Source organism: Ascaphus truei, chromosome 23 (assembly GCF_040206685.1).
Source record: "Ascaphus truei isolate aAscTru1 chromosome 23, aAscTru1.hap1, whole genome shotgun sequence".
NCBI lineage: Eukaryota > Metazoa > Chordata > Amphibia > Anura > Ascaphidae > Ascaphus > Ascaphus truei.
This window is the reverse complement of record NC_134505.1, coordinates 4,681,162-4,698,243: the sequence shown is the minus strand read 5'-3', so window position 1 is coordinate 4,698,243 and position 17,082 is coordinate 4,681,162. Positions and strand designations below refer to the sequence as shown.

The window sequence follows — 17,082 nt, the reverse complement described above, 5'->3', positions numbered from 1 at the left end:
GGGAGTGTGTGAGGATAAGGGTGAGTATGGAGTTTGACACGGGGGGGATAGGGAGTGTGTGAGGATAAGGGTGAGTATGGAGTGTGACACGAGGGGGATAGGGAGTGTGTGAGGATAAGGGTGAGTATGGAGTGTGACACGGGTAATATGGAGTGTGTGAGGATAAGGGTGATTATGGAGTGTCACAGGGGGGATATGGAGTGTGTGAGGATAAGGGTGAGTATGGAGTGTGACACGGGGGATATGGAGTGTGAGGATAAGGGTGAGTATGGAGTGTCACAGGGGGGATATGGAGTGTGTGAGGATAAGGGTGAGTATGGAGTGTGACCCTGGGGGATATGGAGTGTGTGAGGATAAGGGTGAGTATGGAGTGTGACACGGGGGGATATGGAGTGTGTGAGGATAAGGGTGAGTATGGAGTGTGACACTGGGGGATATGGAGTGTGTGAGGATAAGGGTGAGTATGGAGTGTGACACGGGGGATATGGAGAGTGAGGATAAGGGTGAGTATGGAGTGTCACAGGGGGGATATGGAGTGTGTGAGGATAAGGGTGAGTATGGAGTGTGACACAGGGGGGATAGGGAGTGTGTGAGGATAAGGGTGAGTATGGAGTGTGACACAGGGGGGATAGGGAGTGTGTGAGGATAAGGGTGAGTATGGAGTGTGACACGGGGGGATAGGGAGTGTGTGAGAATAAGGGTGAGTATGGAGTGTGACACAGGGGATAGGGAGTGTGTGAGGATAAGGGTGAGTATGGAGTGTGACATGGGGGGATAGGGAGTGTGTGAGGATAAGGGTGAGAATGGAGTGTGACATGGGGGGATATGGAGTGTGTGAGGATAAGGGTGAGTATGGAGTGTGACACAGGGGGGATAGGGAGTGTGTGAGGATAAGGGTGAGTATGGAGTGTGACACTGGGGGATATGGAGTGTGTGAGGATAAGGGTGAGTATGGAGTGTGACATGGGGGGATATGGAGTGTGTGAGGATAAGGGTGAGAATGGAGTGTGACACGGGGGGATAGGGAGTGTGTCAGGATAAGGGTGAGAATGAAGGGGACGTGTGGTGGGTGTGCGAGCCTGAGTGCGAGTGTGTACGTGTGAGCATTCTGATGAGTAGGGGTGTCCGTGCTCCACAAAGTCGGAGGCCTACTGCCTGAGACACACACGGGTCCCCTGAACGGATTTACACTGGCAGGCAGCAATTACGTATACACAACAAACAATGGAAGACTTTATTCATAAAGAACAATATACAATGTACACAAATGCAGCTATACGTAAAAAGCATGTTTATGGTACACAGCAGGAGTTAGGTTACCAAAGGAACTGGTCCCATAGGGAGAAACCCGTGTGTAAAGCAGCACTCTCCACCCAATTATTATTTTAAAGCAGCATTACCTAGATAATACTTACCGCACCCTCGCTCCACTCTTTGCCATTGTTTAAAAAAATAAAAATAAAATGAGTTTTAAAGTTTCAAGCTTCCTTGGGTCCACTATGGCAACCATTTCGGAAGCCACTGCACTTCCGCTATTGAAATAGGCGGCCATCTTGGGTGCCCTGGGAAGGGAGAACGGGCGGCCATCTTGGGTGCCCTTGGAAGGGAGAACGGGCGGCCATCTTGGGTGCCCTGGCATGGGACAACGGGCGGCCATATTGGGTGCCCTGGGATGGGAGAAAAGGCGGCCATCTTGGGTGCCCTGGGATGGGAGAACGGGCGGCCATCTTGGGTGCCCTGGGAAGGGAGAACGGGCGGCCATCTTGGGTGCCCTGGGAAGGGAGAACGGGCGGCCATCTTGGGTGCCCTGGGATGGGAGAAAGGGCGGCCATCTTGGGTGCCCCTGGGATGGGAGAACGGGCAGCCATCTTGGGTGCTCTGGGAAGGGAGAACGGGCGGCCATCTTTGGTGCCCTGGGATGGGAGAAAGGGCGGCCATCTTGGGTGCCCCTGGGATGGGAGAACGGGCAGCCATCTTGGGTGCCCTGGGATGGGAGAACGGGTCGATCGGCAGCTTAGATAATGACATTGCCTAAAAGGCAAAGAGCTTCTGCATTTATTAACGCAAGAGCCGACCCCACTTCAAAGGTTACCTGAACCGAGGGGTTCCCCGGAGCGGATCTGTGGTCCTCCAACCCCCAGTGGCCCAGAGATTTGGGGTGGGGGGAGATTGGGGTGTTTGTCCCAGGTTTCACACAAAAAGACTACAATGGCCAGAGGGTCCCCCGAATAGCATAGGAGCTCACACCTCGGGGGAAACAAACACAGCCACCGTCACAAAGATGCGTAGATCAGGGTTATGACAACTTGGCGCGTAAACGTTTTTCCGCCGGTCTGAATATTAAAAAAATCGCCGATACGGGAGAAAACTACCGAGGGATTTCACGCCAGCGATTCAGGGTAAGAACGGACATTTTTTATTATCCGGATTGAGGCGGGGAAAAAAATCGGGACTTTCCTGGAAGGTTTCCCCCAACAGCGACGCAACTTCTGTAGATTCCCCCATGGCGTGACGATGGCGAACGCCCAACAGTTCCTCTCGCTGGCAGGAAGTGAGGTTACCCCCACACGTTACAAACACGTTCACAAATCACACCACTTGAGTCAACTCCATCCACGGTACTCCTATAAAAAGACCGTTCTCTGGACTTTAGAGTTATTTCCCGTGGCCGGCACCAGCGTAAAAAGTACTTGGAAGACCCAAGACGAGGAGTTTGTTTTAAAATGTGCGGACGCATCACCGGCGCCTGAACGCCCGGGAGATCCTCCAGGCGTTGGGCTCCTCGTAGCGGTTGTACAGCGGTTCCAGCCGCTGCTGCTTCTTCTGCTTGCTGAGCTTGGTCGGGTCGGAGACCTTGAAGAAGGCCGGGGCGAACTCCACCAGCCAACGGGGGTCGATGGTGGTCACTTCTCGCATGTACTCCTTGGTGGTCAGGACGAGCTCGTGGTACACCACCCTTTTTGGGGGAAGAGAAGAGGGAAATTCATATTTACGGTGCTTTACGGACACCCCCTGGACATCCCAAGGGCCCGCGCGCTGTTCAGCCCGTGAGAAGTACAGTGGACGCCATCACTTTTGTGCCGTGTTTCTACGGGAGATCATATGGAATGGGATGTTTGTGCAAATTACTGCTAATTTGAAGAAGAATTTATAATATATCTGATCTCAGACGCGCTATTAGAGAGGGTCGGGGTTCCTTACAAGGCATCTGATCTCAGACGCGCTATAAGAGAGGGTCGGGGTTCCTTACAATGCATCTAACCTCAGACGCGCTATTAGAGAGGGTCGGGGTTCCTTACAATGCATCTGATCTCAGACGCGCTATTAGAGAGGGTCGGGGTTCCTTACAATGCATCTGATCTCAGACGCGCTATTAGAGAGGGTCGGGGTTCCTTACAATGCATCTGATCTCAGACGCGCTATTAGAGAGGGTCGGGGTTCCTTACAATGCATCGGATCTCAGACGCGCTATTAGAGAGGGTCGGGGTTCCTTACAATGCATCTGATCTCAGACGCACTATTAGAGAGGGTCGGGGTTCCTTACAATGCATCTGATGATCTCAGACGCGCTATTAGAGAGGGTCGGGGTTCCTTACAATGCATCGGATATCAGACGCGCTATTAGAGAGGGTCGGGGTTCCTTACAATGCATCTGATCTCAGACGCGCTATTAGAGAGGGTCGGGGTTCCTTACAATGCACCTGATCTCAGACGCGCTATTAGAGAGGGTCGGGGTTCCTCACAATGCATCTGATCTCAGGCGCGCTATTAGAGAGGGTCGGGGTTCCTTACAATGCATCTGATCTCAGATGCGCTATTAGAGAGGGTTGGGGGTTCCTCACAATGCATCTGATCTCAGGCGCGCTATTAGAGAGGGTTTGGGGTTCCTTACAATGCATCTGATCTCAGACGCGCTATTAGAGAGGGTAGGGGTTCCTCACAATGCATCTGATCTCAGACGCGCTATTAGAGAGGGTCGGGGTTCCTTACAATGCATCTGATCTCAGACGCGCTATTAGAGAGGGTCGGGGTTCCTTACAATGCATCTGATCTCAGACGCGCTATTAGAGAGGGTTGGGGTTCCTTACAATGCATCTGATCTCAGACGCGCTATTAGAGAGGGTCGGGGTTCCTTACAATGCATCTGATCTCAGACGCGCTATTAGAGAGGGTTGGGGTTCCTTACAATGCACCTGATCTCAGACGCGCGATTAGAATTTCACAATATGACAGGATGCAGCTATATGACAAGTTCCCTTTCTGCTTACAAAGTTGCGACGCTGGAAGACCCATCGCACTGTGGACATGCAGACCGCCCAGCACAGTTTAAACGGAATATTCTAGACCCTTCCCCCCACCCCCCAGTATAGAAACAACTATCAACACGGACATCCCACGTTACCGAAACAGCAGCATCCACCAAGTTAACCATCTGCCAAATTTCTCAGAAGATCAAGAAAAATTCACACGCTTTTTTTTCTTCTTACCACTCTGGTTGTCGGTTGAAGAGAGCACTGGACGGGTGGATGTAGACCACCTGCTGGTCTATGAGGGTGCGGTAACCCTCCTGAGGGTCCTTCTTGGCAGCGTTTCGGAAGAAACCGCTGCATATCGCCTTCTGCACCCTCACGGTTGCCTTTCCACAGGAGACAACATCCAGCTTGTGCCTGGAAAGATCGATATAAAAGAAAATCACCACGAGACAAAACGGTGCACGGAAGCACCTTATGCTTCAACAGAAGGTAGAACTTCCACCCGACACCACCTCAAACTCCCGACATTGTGAAAACCCTTGGTGCCTCGAAAACAGCCACTGAAGTGACGAGCGGATGGAAACCAAAGTTAGGATTTGGCTTGAGAAAGGGGTAGTTTCGAAGTGTTAGTAGCTGTATTGGTCCCCGAGTGTAGAACTCGTGCAGGTTGTGATAACTTTTAAATGGACCGAACACGACAGCTGTTCATGCAGGACATTGTAGTTTAGAGAGCTTTCGAAAACCGCAGGCACAATTGCCCCCTTGTACACCACTTTATCTTGACAAAGGTCAGTGTATTTGACCGAAACGTCGATCGGGGTGGACTAAAATCTATTTTTTAGTATGAAGATATCTGGGGCGCCGGTTCTTTCTTGGATGCGTCCAGCATTATAGGTCTCCCCTACGGGGGATGATTTCTGTGCACCCCAAGCAGTTATAAAGACCCAGTAAGTGGCTTATTAATGTATTCATTTAATCTACTACACTGCAGAATAAACGAGTGCCTTATAATACAGATGTGTATGTCCTCCCCACCCCATACCTGTCCATAATGCCCAACATCTGCTTCCGGATATCCTGAGCACGGCGCAAGGAACGAGCCTGGATGAAGTTCTCGTAGCACCAAGGGTTGGAAAACTTGTTGTTTTTCCAGGAGTTGTACACGGCAAGGAGCGTCAAGTGGTCCCCCTCTGTCTGGTGGAACTTGGCCTTCTTCTGGTCGGCAAGAGCTTGCTTGTCCTACAGGAGGCAAACCCACCTTACTGACCATAAAAAAAACAGTTTCCTTTCTATTAAGTCGTCCTACTAGTCGTTGGCTAGGTCCCTACTTAAATTCTGTAGTTGCATTCTGGAGACTCAACCGTCTGGTGGAACTTGGCCTTCTTCTGGTCGGCAAGAGCTTGCTTGTCCTACAGGTGGCAAACCCTTCTTACTGACCATAAAAACCCAACAGTTTCCTTGCTATTAAGTCGTCCAACTAGTCTTTGGCTAGGTCTCTACTTAAATTCTGTAGTTGCATTCTGGAGACTCAACAACGTACAAAACGGCACCCATTTTTTCCGAAGACTGGTAGACGACCGGTGAAACTCGGCGATAATATTCTGAGGAATGTACTGGCTCGTGACCGAAATGTTGGTTCGACTTTTCCCATCATGCTTCGGATTCTAGATATTCTAATAATATTCTAGAATAGAAACGTACCTCCTCCCTGGATAAGCTACATTTATTGGAAGCTCTTCCATAGAAGAAGTAGACGTGGCTGTATTAACCTACTATATACAGTGTTCCTTGCATGTCTTTGTGCTGTATATAACTACGCAGTCCTAAATAATAGAAGTCCTGCGGGACAAGGGGATGTTGGGAAACATCCGACGCCCCAGATGGTGAAGCAAGGGAAAGATATGGTTAGCAGGTTGTTGGCTTCGCCGATCTTTACCTTGGGCCTGTAGAAGACGTTCTGAACGGACAGCATAGACACGATGGTCAACATCTCCTCACTGCAGCCGAGATGTACGGACATGATGAGCATCTTACAGAGCATGGGCTCCAGGGGAAATTCTGCCATCTGCATGGGGACACAACGAGTGGTCATGGGCCAACATTCGACTAACTAGCCACGAATTCACACTTTTTGGCATTGTTAATCGCATTCCTCTGCATTTCAGACCACCAAGTAGCCCGTGTTGTACACTTTTGGGTGACCATTGGCCCCACAACCAATATAAACGTCCCCGCTTTTTCCAATGAACTGGCAAAGGTTTATTTAAAACATTTGATGAAGGTCTAACCCATGTGCTCTTCAGCCAGCGGGCCCAAGGACAAACATCCCCCGTCCTCGAATGGCCCTTGGAACACCCAACCCTGCTAATTTCATTACAACTGCTCAAGGATTTTCGTGCAATTTTTTGCAGTTCAACCTACTTTTAAAGCCAATCCAAGGCTGCAGCCATAGTGCGGGCCCACTACCCTACAAATAGATTGGCGCGGCCTTTCCTGACCTCCGTTGACGCGCGTGACGGAGAGAGGCGCGGCCGCGACGTTTGGCAGGTTGAACGAATGAGGGTTCACCCTCATAGGTCCAACGGCTCACGTGACGCGAGTCTCCTCCGAATCCTGCCGCCCCGTCGTTCGCGTCGCATAGGGCCTCTGCAACGGGGCCTCTGCAACTTCAAGTACCATGATCCAGTCGTCTTCGTTGACGCGCCGTCAAATGACGCCGCGGGGGTCACGTGACGTCACATGACCACGTGGCGTCATTTGACGCTTCAGACCAGTTGAGGGAGGCACGAGCAAATGGGGGGGGTGGGGGAGAGCCAGCAGGAGCGGCGCAAGGCTAAAAGTTAGCGCACCACCGTTCTACAGTTCTTCAGTACACCCATAGTCATCGAGGTTGAAAATAAAAGGACCCAGTGGTAAACTGGATCCGATATCTATATTAATGCAGGGGAAGGCAACCACCACCCACCAGTGCAGCGTTTTCCATTGCCGTTTCGCTAGGGGGGCAACTAGAATCCTTCCCGACCCCTGTAAAAAGCCACTTCACCTCTGCTGGTCAGTAATCAGCCTATTGTCAGTATATCCATTTCCTTCTGAGATACAAATGTGTCCTTGAGGACAGTGGACGCCTCTTCCATGTTCCCGGCACGGCCATTGGCTTCAAAGACACTTACCCTACGTCCCAGACGGGTCAGCAGGCCTTCGTCGTCCAGGGCTCCCAGGGTGTACAGCTGCTCCATGGCCGTAATTAAAGTCTCCATTGGAGGAGCGTCCATGAAATCAAACGACAGCAAATCATTGATCCCCATGGCCTTAAAAAAAACAAAATCAGAACGGGCGTCAGTGGCATAGGTTCAGAAGACCGAGGCAACGTTTCCTACACTAGACGTTCTCAAAACATGTCCATGCTGTGGACCATGACCATGTTAATACAGATGTAGTAGGTGTCACTGTGCACTATGTTGGGATCACCTGTACCAACACGACTATTGAATGCTATGGAAACTCTGTGATAATAGGAAATGGTGTTATCTGGGGTGGACACGTTCATGCACTACATCTGGAGTTGTTTGGAGAACCTGTGTTGTACACATGTTCATGTGCCCGGAAGCCAAGTTTTACGTGGGCCGGACAACGAGATCAGGTCACTAAATAGAAAACGGTATTAAAAATGCGGTGGCATCTTTCGTCTGATCAACATCATCGTTCACCAACAAATCTTAAGTGCGAAGGTTGAAACTCCCAGGAGAGGAGGTAACAGAAACCAAATCTTTCATAGTGCAAGGTTTCCTGGATGAAGGAGTTATGGATGTTTATGGGTGAAACAGAAAATGTGATTGGAGTATGGTTTTAACTTTATTAGATCTCATTGGGTCATTGGTTTCTCATGATTGATAACAGTTAGTCTATAGGAGAACCTCATGCGGGTCAACGATTCGTTGACGATGTTATCGCAAATTGGAATAAAAGATGGGCGTTTTAACAACGACGTGCTTTGATCTATACGCCCGGAAAGGCAGATCCACCTTCATACATGACAGTGAAGTGGTGAATAGCGGTAGACCCGAATAGAGCGTGGTTTTGCCGAGCAGATGAAGAAAGGGCAAGTGATCTATGACGGCCGATAAAAAGGTAAAGGAAATTTATCTATACATATGTAACACCCCCACCCCACCCCCGTGTTGGTTACTAAAGTAAACAAGGGGTTAACAGGGAGAGTAGAGGTTAAGCTCCTACAAGTGGTGGCACCGCAGTACTGTGTCATAGGAGGTAGAAAAGGTCAAGAGCAGAGGATTCTGGGAGGGGAGTTCCAGCATGGAAGAGAGAGGCTTCAAAGAGTAGAGGTGGGGAAGCTGTTCCCCAGAGTAAAGCATGGATTAGGGCCCCCCTTTTATTGTGCTTCAGATAGGGTCAGTGCCCCTTCAGGTCGGATCCAATAGTATGGCCAAAAGAGAGAAGAGCAGGTCCCTGTAACAGGAATGCAGAGGGCCAAACAGCAGTGCCCCTAGGAAGTCTGGGGATAATCTCTACCAGCGGATCTACAGCCATGTCAGCGTCAGTATCCCTGAGGAAGTGGCAGCTCCAGAGCAGGGTTGGAAAAAGTAACAGTGAGGTCACATAGAACAGGCCAGGATCTCCGCATGAGCTCACAGTAAAAAAGGGACACAACATGAAGTCAGTCAAGTAACAAACAAAATGTATCTCCCATGTGTGTGTCAAGAGTGGGCAACCCAGCAAAGACCGGATCAACAGTGACATCGGTATGAATGAAAATGGGAGTGCGGCTACGTCAATCTATCTGTACGGTGACTGCTGTGTCCCCAAAGCCTGGGACCGGAAAGAAAGATGGAAGTTTGTACTAGGAAAAAACTCCTGGCGCCCCCGTCTTTTCCCATCGCCCACGGACAGCACCCCGAGACAAGGTAAGTCTACGTGGATGTTCCATACTCAACGACCCCGATGGAACCTCGCTAGGGAGTCGGGCCAGGGAGGAACACACACACACACACACACACACACACACACACGTTATGATCCAACGGCTCTTACATTGAGCACATCCGTTACAACGGAGGCCCCTGCAACTGTACGATTGTTATGTAGACATTGTTAGTAGAATTGCAGATGTTGCCGTGGTTACTGCACCCCATTACCGTGCAACACTGCGACACTAGGTTGGTGGAATCACGCGATGTTGTCGCCGAGCCGCAAAAATAACGCACACTGGCGGCGGCGGTAATGCGCCAGTGTGTCGTAACAGGTGTAATATCGTCTACGTCCGTACCACGCACACACGGTTAACTTTCTTCACCAAATTCACCGGCACGAAACCGGGTTTCATGCCCCCCCCCCCCATGGTCACGCCATACAGTGGTTAAGCTGCAGGCGAGGATTCTGGGAAGTGACGTGCAAAGGAACACTCCATGGGAGTATGTAACTTTTAGCTTCCGATCCACGGTATAACATGGGTTCCCCTAGAGCTTCTCCCGGCTGTATGACACGGCTTTTACAGCCAAGCATGGTTACACGTCAGTACGGAACCAGTGGACCTGCTCAGAGACCACCATTTTGGTTCTTTTGGGCTTATCCTTGTAGCTTGGTCACCGATTCCACCAAGCCGGTTGATGGTGGCACACCGGACACGAGCCTAGAGACCGGTCACCTCATTCAGAATAAGGACCCACCTTGAGGGACAGCACCGTGCTCGCCAAGTTGGTTCTCTGGATTTCGGGCACGTTGGTGGTGAGCATCTCGTCCCGGTAGGCCCGCTCGGTGTAAAGCCTGTAACACTTTCCCGGGCCCGTTCTTCCTGCTCTGCCGGCTCTCTGTTTGGCTTGTGCCTGCGGATACAAAATGTAACTTCAAGGGTCAGTCCCTCCTAGGGGCAAAGTGTACTAATGGCAGTGACATGGTTAAAGGGTCAGTCCCTCCTAGGGGCAAAGTGTACTAATGGCAGTGACATGGTTAAGGGGTCAGTCCCTCCTAGGGGCAAAGTGTACTAATGGCAGTGACATGGTTAAGGGGTCAGTCGCTCCTAGGGGCAAAGTGTACTAATGGCAGTGACATGGTTAAGGGGTCAGTCCCTCCTAGGGGCAAAGTGTACTAATGGCAGTGACATGGTCAAGGGGTCAGTCTCTCCTAGGGGCAAAGTGTACTAATGGCAGTGATATGGTTAAGGGGTCAGTCTCTCCTAGGGGCAAAGTGTACTAATGGCAGTGGCATGGTTAAGTGCTGCAGTGGAAGCACTGTATGCTGAGATAATGGGGAAAGACAGTGTTGCGGATCTGTTTGAGACGTTGGAATGTGCTCACAACATGGAATTTTTATCGAGATTATATATATATATATATATATATATATATATATATATATATATATATATATATATATATATATATATATATATATTAGTAAGTCCAGTATCCTCCGGACATCCTCTCAGTCAACCCCAAAACAGTGGGGGGGTGGAGGCGAGGAAAGGAGAGGATGGAGTTCTATCCATGTCGGGGAGCCAACAGCAGTATTGCGCGTCTTCAAGGCGTAAGTGCCACTTCCACCGTCTTCGGATGGACCGAGAGGTTGTTCGGAGGATACAGGACTTGTTCACGCAGGTGACCAAATCCCTGCTGGTGTTCTTCACTGATTAATTTAAATACGTAGATCCGATCATGGCGGTGCCTTGCCAGTCTCTTGCTCGCATTGGAGGTCCATGGTTTGTTATTCGCAGCTCTTGACCGAGCCAAAAACGATTCTCCAAAAAGGGTCGGACATTTCTCTGACGGTGCTCATCTGCGAGGTCTCTTCAAGTGAATGGGCCATAGGGAGGTCTTCCGGCGGTGGAAGGTGTCTTCATCGTAACTGGTCAATGAGGCTCTGCTGATCGAAGCTACTGGTTCGTTCTGGTAACCCAGCCACTGACGTGCGGTCCCTTACCTGTGAAATCGGGGTCACCACGAGCTGATCTATCCCAGTCTTGGAGTTGTACACCTTCTGCTTCACAAACCCAGGGTCGACCACGTAATAAATGCCATCGATGGTCAGGGAGGTCTCGGCTATGTTGGTAGCTATGACCACCTGCAAAAGCGGGGAATGGAGAAGGGGACATTTTATTACCAAGACACCAACAAGTGACCTCAACTCCTTATAGTGGCACCATGCTAACGACATTTTGTAAGTGTTTGAAGTAGTCCACTAAACGGGGTGACACATTTATTTTATTTATTTATAAAATGTGTTACCAGGAAGTAATACAGTGAGAGTTACCTCTCGTTTTCAAGTGTGTCCTGGATATAGTTAATATGACAAATAATACATGGTTACAAATACAGTTACATAAATGAACAGGGTTATACATTATATACAAGACATTGCATGCACAGTTAGAGAAGATGTATATTATAGGCGTATGTAACAGTTACAGACCAGATTAAAATGTGAGACAGCTTTAGTTTTGAAAGAGCTTAAACTGGTGGTTGATGTGAGAGTCTCCGGTAGGTTGTTCCAGTTTTGGGGTGCACGGAAGGAGAAGGAGGAACGGCCGGATACTTTGTTGAGCCTTGGGACCATGAACAGTCTTTTGGAGTCAGATCTCAGATGATAAGTGCTGCGTGTGGTAGGGGTGAGGAGCTTGTTCAGATAGGTGGGTAGCTTGCCCAGAAAGTATTTGAGGGCAAGACAGGAAAGGTGAACTTTGCGCCTAGACTCGAGTGATGACCAATCTAGTTCTTTGAGCATTTCGCAGTGATGTGTGTTGTAGTTGCATTGAAATAGAAAGTATGATTTCCCCATGTAATAGTTTATGCCATATTTCTATTCAGAAAGGCAGTGCGAGTTATACGAGTCCTCTGATGTGTTTAATGAGGCCATATGCTGATCAAAGGAGGCTACTTGAAAGGCTTTGTTGTGGAGAAGTTCCTCAGAGGTGAGAAAAAGCCTGTACATCAATGGAGGTGACTCGCCTCATTGCCTACGCAGCCAGATCTCCCAGATGGATACTAACCATTGTGACCTGTCAAACATTACACCCTACATGAAAGACCCCTGCCCAATAAGCATTTTTGCTAGACAGGATGGCAACGAAGGCATCATGTCATATTTTTTTTATAAATGGGCTGGCCAAGTAGCTACAGGGGAGGGGTGTATTAATGTGGGGCTGGGTAAACCCAGCTTCTCGCGTTACCTGGCAACCTGTGATTGGGACAAGGTAATTGTTCACCAATAACTGAACTGCCATGTTAGGAATGGGGGTCTGCGTCTATATAGTTGCTTGCACCCCTTATTCCTGTGCTTGTCGTGACCTATAACAACTAAGGAGCTGCTATTCAGCTGAATATTTCCTTGTCCAACCCCAGTAAGTGTAAATATTTCTGTAATGTTATTTGCTTGATGTATTGTCTGTTCTGCTCATAGGAAATAAAACTCGTTCAGTTTACTATATCCTAGTCTTGTTCAATCTGGCCCGGTTATTACATACATTGTCTGATCTCTCCCGCGAAAGTTGGCCAACCAGGGGAAAAGTGCACTTGGTTAACATTTTCAAAGCTCAGCCAAAAAGGTTTCGTCAAGCATTTAAAAGTCAATCTGCTGGTCACACAACCCTAAATCCAGGTCACACCACCCTAAATCCAGGTCACACCACCCTAAATCCAGGTCACACCACCCTGTATATACGGCCGTTTGTTAGGCACGAGAATGGCCACTGACGTCACTGGAGATGCGAATGTCTACCTAACATCCCCACTTCTCTGTGCCCAATTTAACTCACGATCGCGGTCCAGGTGGTAAAGCGATTAGGACCACCACTTCTTCATGGACCACCGGTGGTCCAACACTTTTCTGATCTACTACAGCAGTGGACAAGTTCCACAAAAAACAGAAGGACCTTTTTGCTGCCCTGGAGTCCATAGACACGATTGTGTTCACGCCCAAAATCTCTTCTCACTTTGTGCCCAATTGAACTTAAGAGCAGGGATCAATGTGCATGGAGCCACATAGACCACCACTTGATGGACCACCGGTGGGGGTCCAACACTTTTCAGTTCTCAAATCAGCAGGGGACAAACATTGTAGGACCTTTTTGCTGCCCTGGCGGCCAAAGACATGGCCGTCTTCACGCCCATATTCTCTTTTTTTGCGTCTTGTTAAACTCAAGAGCAGGGAGACACCTGGACCACTTGTGGAGACACCTGGACCACAGGTGGAGACACCTGGACCACAGGTGGAGACACCTGGACCACTGTTGGAGACACCTGGACCACTGGTGTGGAGACACCTGGACCACATGTGTGGAGACACCTGGACCACAGGTGTGGAGACACCTGGACCACAGGTGTGGAGACACCTGGACCACAGGTGTGGAGACACCTGGACCACAGGTGTGGAGACACCTGGACCACAGGTGTGGAGACACCTGGACCACAGGTGTGGAGACACCTGGACCACAGGTGTGGAGACACCTGGACCACAGGTGTGGAGACACCTGGACCACAGGTGGAGACACCTGGACCACTGATGGAGACTCCTGGACCACTGGTGGAGACAGCTGGACCACTGGTGGAGACACCTGGACCACTGGTAGGCCCAACACTTCTGTTCTACTCCAGCAGCGAACGAGTTACAGAAAAAACATCTCCCCGTACCTTTCTGCTGCCGGGAGGAGCCGGGTCGAAAATCCTCGTTTGCATCTCGCTGGGCAACGCCGAGTAAACCGGCAGGATGATCAGCTCGGGCACGTCTGGGCCCAGCGACTTCATTCGCTCGTACAGGATTTCGCAGGCGGTGTCGATTTCTTCTTGGCCGGTCAAGAAAACCAAGATGTCACCTGTGCGGGGAGCAGAAGGCGAGCTTGAAAAAAAAGGGGATTTGGGAAGTGCGGTTTTTCAAACCGTGGTGTACCGAAAAACAGAACCGTGGAAGCAGCACGATTTTCCACGCCGGGGACGAACAGACCTTTTCTTATAAAAATCGAGCCAATAATTTGCTCTGCTTCAAACACACCAACACAGCTCTGAAGACCACAATGCACTTATCTTATGTTAGCTGCTGTAAGACTGTACTGCAATTAGGGGGCTGTAGTTTAGGGTTCCCAAGATGCTTTAAAGCTGCAGACCAAGTAATATACTACATGTGTTTATATTTTCATAAAATCAGGTCTATACTATGAGAAAATACTTGTAGCATTTATTTTTTTTAAACCACTCTGAATTACATTTTTAATGCAGTATAATGTATTAAGCATTTTTTTGTTTCTTTAGCAACCATTTACAAAGTCACATCCCCTTCCTCTTCTGAAACAGGTTCTGGGCACGCCCCTTTTTGAGCCCCGCCCTCTCTCTAGCAGTGCACCGATTTTATCTAGTGACTGCCTGGTCTCATGATCTCCCCCCACAGAACTTCGCATCTTTGGTCCTCTTCTGCTGCACTGACAGCCATTTATTGAACCCCCCCCCCCCGAGCCAAATCTTCGCCGATCGATCACAGGAGAACGGATCGATCGGCAACTGAGCTAATTACTGATCATTGTGTGGGCTGCATTGATGCTCATAATAAAGGCGGGAGAGGGGGGGGAAAAACACACGCTTTATAATCCCCCAAACTGTGCGACAGATCCCAGGCAGTATATAAGTGAGGGAGGGGGTGTGGGGGTCGAGAGTGGAGCGAGAGTCAGGGGAGAGAGGAGTTGAGCTAGAGGAGAGGAAGAGGGGGGGGGGGAGTTGAGCGAGAGGAGGAGGGGGCGGAGGGGAGTTGAGTGAAAGATGGGGAGGAGGGGAGTTGAGCGAGGAGGAGGGGGGGTGGAAAGCAATTTAGTGAGAGTAGAAGGGGGGGGGCGGCAGAAGGACAGTGGAAGGCTGACCTCTCCTGGTCTACTGTATATATCACTAGCTGAGAGACCCGGCGTTGCCCGTGAGTTAAATTTCCCGCTAGGAGGAGGGGAGAGCGGACGGGAGGGCAGACGGGGAGGGCGGACGGGAGGGCGGACGGGAGGGCGGACGGGAGGGCGGACGGGGAGGGGGCGGGGGGGAGGAGAGCGGAGGGGAGGAGGGGGGGGAGAGTGGAGGGGAGGAGGGGGGGGGGAGAGCGGAGGGGAGGAGGGGGGGGGGAGAGCGGAGGGGGGAGGGAGGGGGGGGGGAGAGCGGAGGGGAGGAGGGGGGGGAGAGCGGAGGGGGAGGAGGGGGGGGAGAGCGGAGGGGAGGAGGGGGGGAGGAGAGGGGAGGAGGGGGGGGGAGAGCGGGAGGGGAGGAGGGGGGGGAGAGCGGAGGGGAGAGCGGAGGGGAGGAGGGGGGGGGGAGAGCGGAGGGGAGGAGGGGGGGGAGAGCGGAGGGGAGGAGGGGGGAGGAGCGGAGGGGAGGAGGGGGAGGAGCGGAGGGAGGAGGGGGGAGGAGGGGGGGAGGAGGGGGGGGGGAGCGGAGGGGAGGAGGGGGGGGGAGGAGGGGGGGGGAGCGGAGGGGAGGAGGGGGGAGCGGAGGGAGGAGGGGGGGGAGCGGAGGGGAGGAGGGGGGGGAGCGGAGGGGAGGAGGGGGGGAGCGGAGGGGAGGAGGGGGGGAGAGCGGAGGGGAGGAGGGGGGGGGAGAGCGGAGGGGAGGAGGGGGGGGAGAGCGGAGGGGAGGAGGGGGGGAGAGCGGAGGGGAGGAGGGGGGGGGAGAGCGGAGGGGAGGAGGGGGGGGAGAGCGGAGGGGAGAGCGGAGGGGAGGAGGGGGGGGGGGGGGAGAGCGGAGGGGGAGGAGGGGGGGAGAGCGGAGGGGAGGAGGGGGGAGGAGCGGAGGGGAGGAGGGGGAGGAGGGGGGGAGGAGGGGGGGGGGAGCGGAGGGGAGGAGGGGGGGGAGGAGGGGGGGGAGCGGAGGGGAGGAGGGGGGAGCGGAGGGGAGGAGGGGGGGGAGCGGAGGGGAGGAGGGGGGGAGCGGAGGGGGGGAGCGGAGGGGAGGAGGGGGGGAGAGCGGAGGGAGGAGGGGGGGGGAGAGCGGAGGGGAGGAGGGGGGGGGAGATGCGGAGGGGAGGAGGGGGGGAGAGCGGAGGGGAGGAGGGGGAGAGCGGAGGGGAGGAGGGGGGAGAGCGAGGGGAGGAGGAAGGGGGGGGAGAGCGAGGGGAGGAGGGGGGGAGAGCGGAGGGGAGGAGGGGGGGGGAGAGCGGAGGGGAGGAGGGGGGGGAGAACGGAGGGGAGGAGGGGGGGAGAGCGGAGTGGAGGAGGGGGGGGGATGGAGCGGAGGGGAGGAGGGGGGGGAGAGCGGAGGGGAGAGCGGAGGGAGAGGGGGGGGGGGATGAGCGGGAGGGGAGGAGAGGGGGGGGGAGCGGAGGGGAGACGGGGGGGAGGAGCGGGAGGGGGGGAGTGAGCGGAGGGGAGGAGGGGGGGAGGAGGCGGAGGGGGAGGAGGGGGGGGGAGGAGCGGGGAGGGACGTGGAGGAGGGAGGGGAGGAGGGGGGGGGGAGGAGCCGGAGGGAGGAAGGGGGGGGAGGAGGGGGGGGACGGAGGGGAGGGACGGGGGGGGAGGAGGGGCGGAGGGGGAGGCGAGGGAGAGGGGGGGAGAGCGGAGGGGGATGGGAGGGGGGGGGGAGAGCGGAGGGGAGGAGGGGGGGGGAGAGCGGGGGGAGGGGGGGAGGAGGGGGGGAGAGGAGCGGAGGGGAGGAGGGGGGGAGAGCCGGAGGGGGGAGGGGAGAGGGGGGGAGAGCGGAAGGGAGGAGGAAGGGGGGGGAGAGCGGAGGGGAGGAGGAAGGGGGGGAGAGCGGACCGGGGAGGAGGAAGGGGGGGAGAGCGGACGGAGGAGGAGGAAGGGGGGGGAGAGCGGACGGGAGGAGGAAGGGGGGAGAGCGGACGGGAGGAGGAAGGAGGGGGGGGAGAG

The 17,082-nt window shown here is 53.0% G+C and overlaps 1 protein-coding gene across 1 annotated transcript in view; it reads right to left on the bottom strand.

Moving 5' to 3' along the window:
• Window positions 1–1,204: 1,204 nt before the first annotated feature.
• Window positions 1,205–17,082, bottom strand: part of DHX8 (DEAH-box helicase 8) — a 17,047-nt gene continuing 1,169 nt past the window's right edge. The window contains exons 2-9 of the mRNA XM_075580423.1: window positions 13,889–14,093; window positions 11,184–11,324; window positions 9,935–10,090; window positions 7,424–7,561; window positions 6,190–6,318; window positions 5,296–5,492; window positions 4,488–4,667; window positions 1,205–2,956 (exon numbers count right to left, since the gene is read on the bottom strand). Coding sequence (XP_075436538.1) covers window positions 2,737–2,956; window positions 4,488–4,667; window positions 5,296–5,492; window positions 6,190–6,318; window positions 7,424–7,561; window positions 9,935–10,090; window positions 11,184–11,324; window positions 13,889–14,093 — 1,366 coding nt within the window. The 3' untranslated portion in view covers window positions 1,205–2,736. The remainder of the gene's footprint in view (window positions 2,957–4,487; window positions 4,668–5,295; window positions 5,493–6,189; window positions 6,319–7,423; window positions 7,562–9,934; window positions 10,091–11,183; window positions 11,325–13,888; window positions 14,094–17,082) is intronic.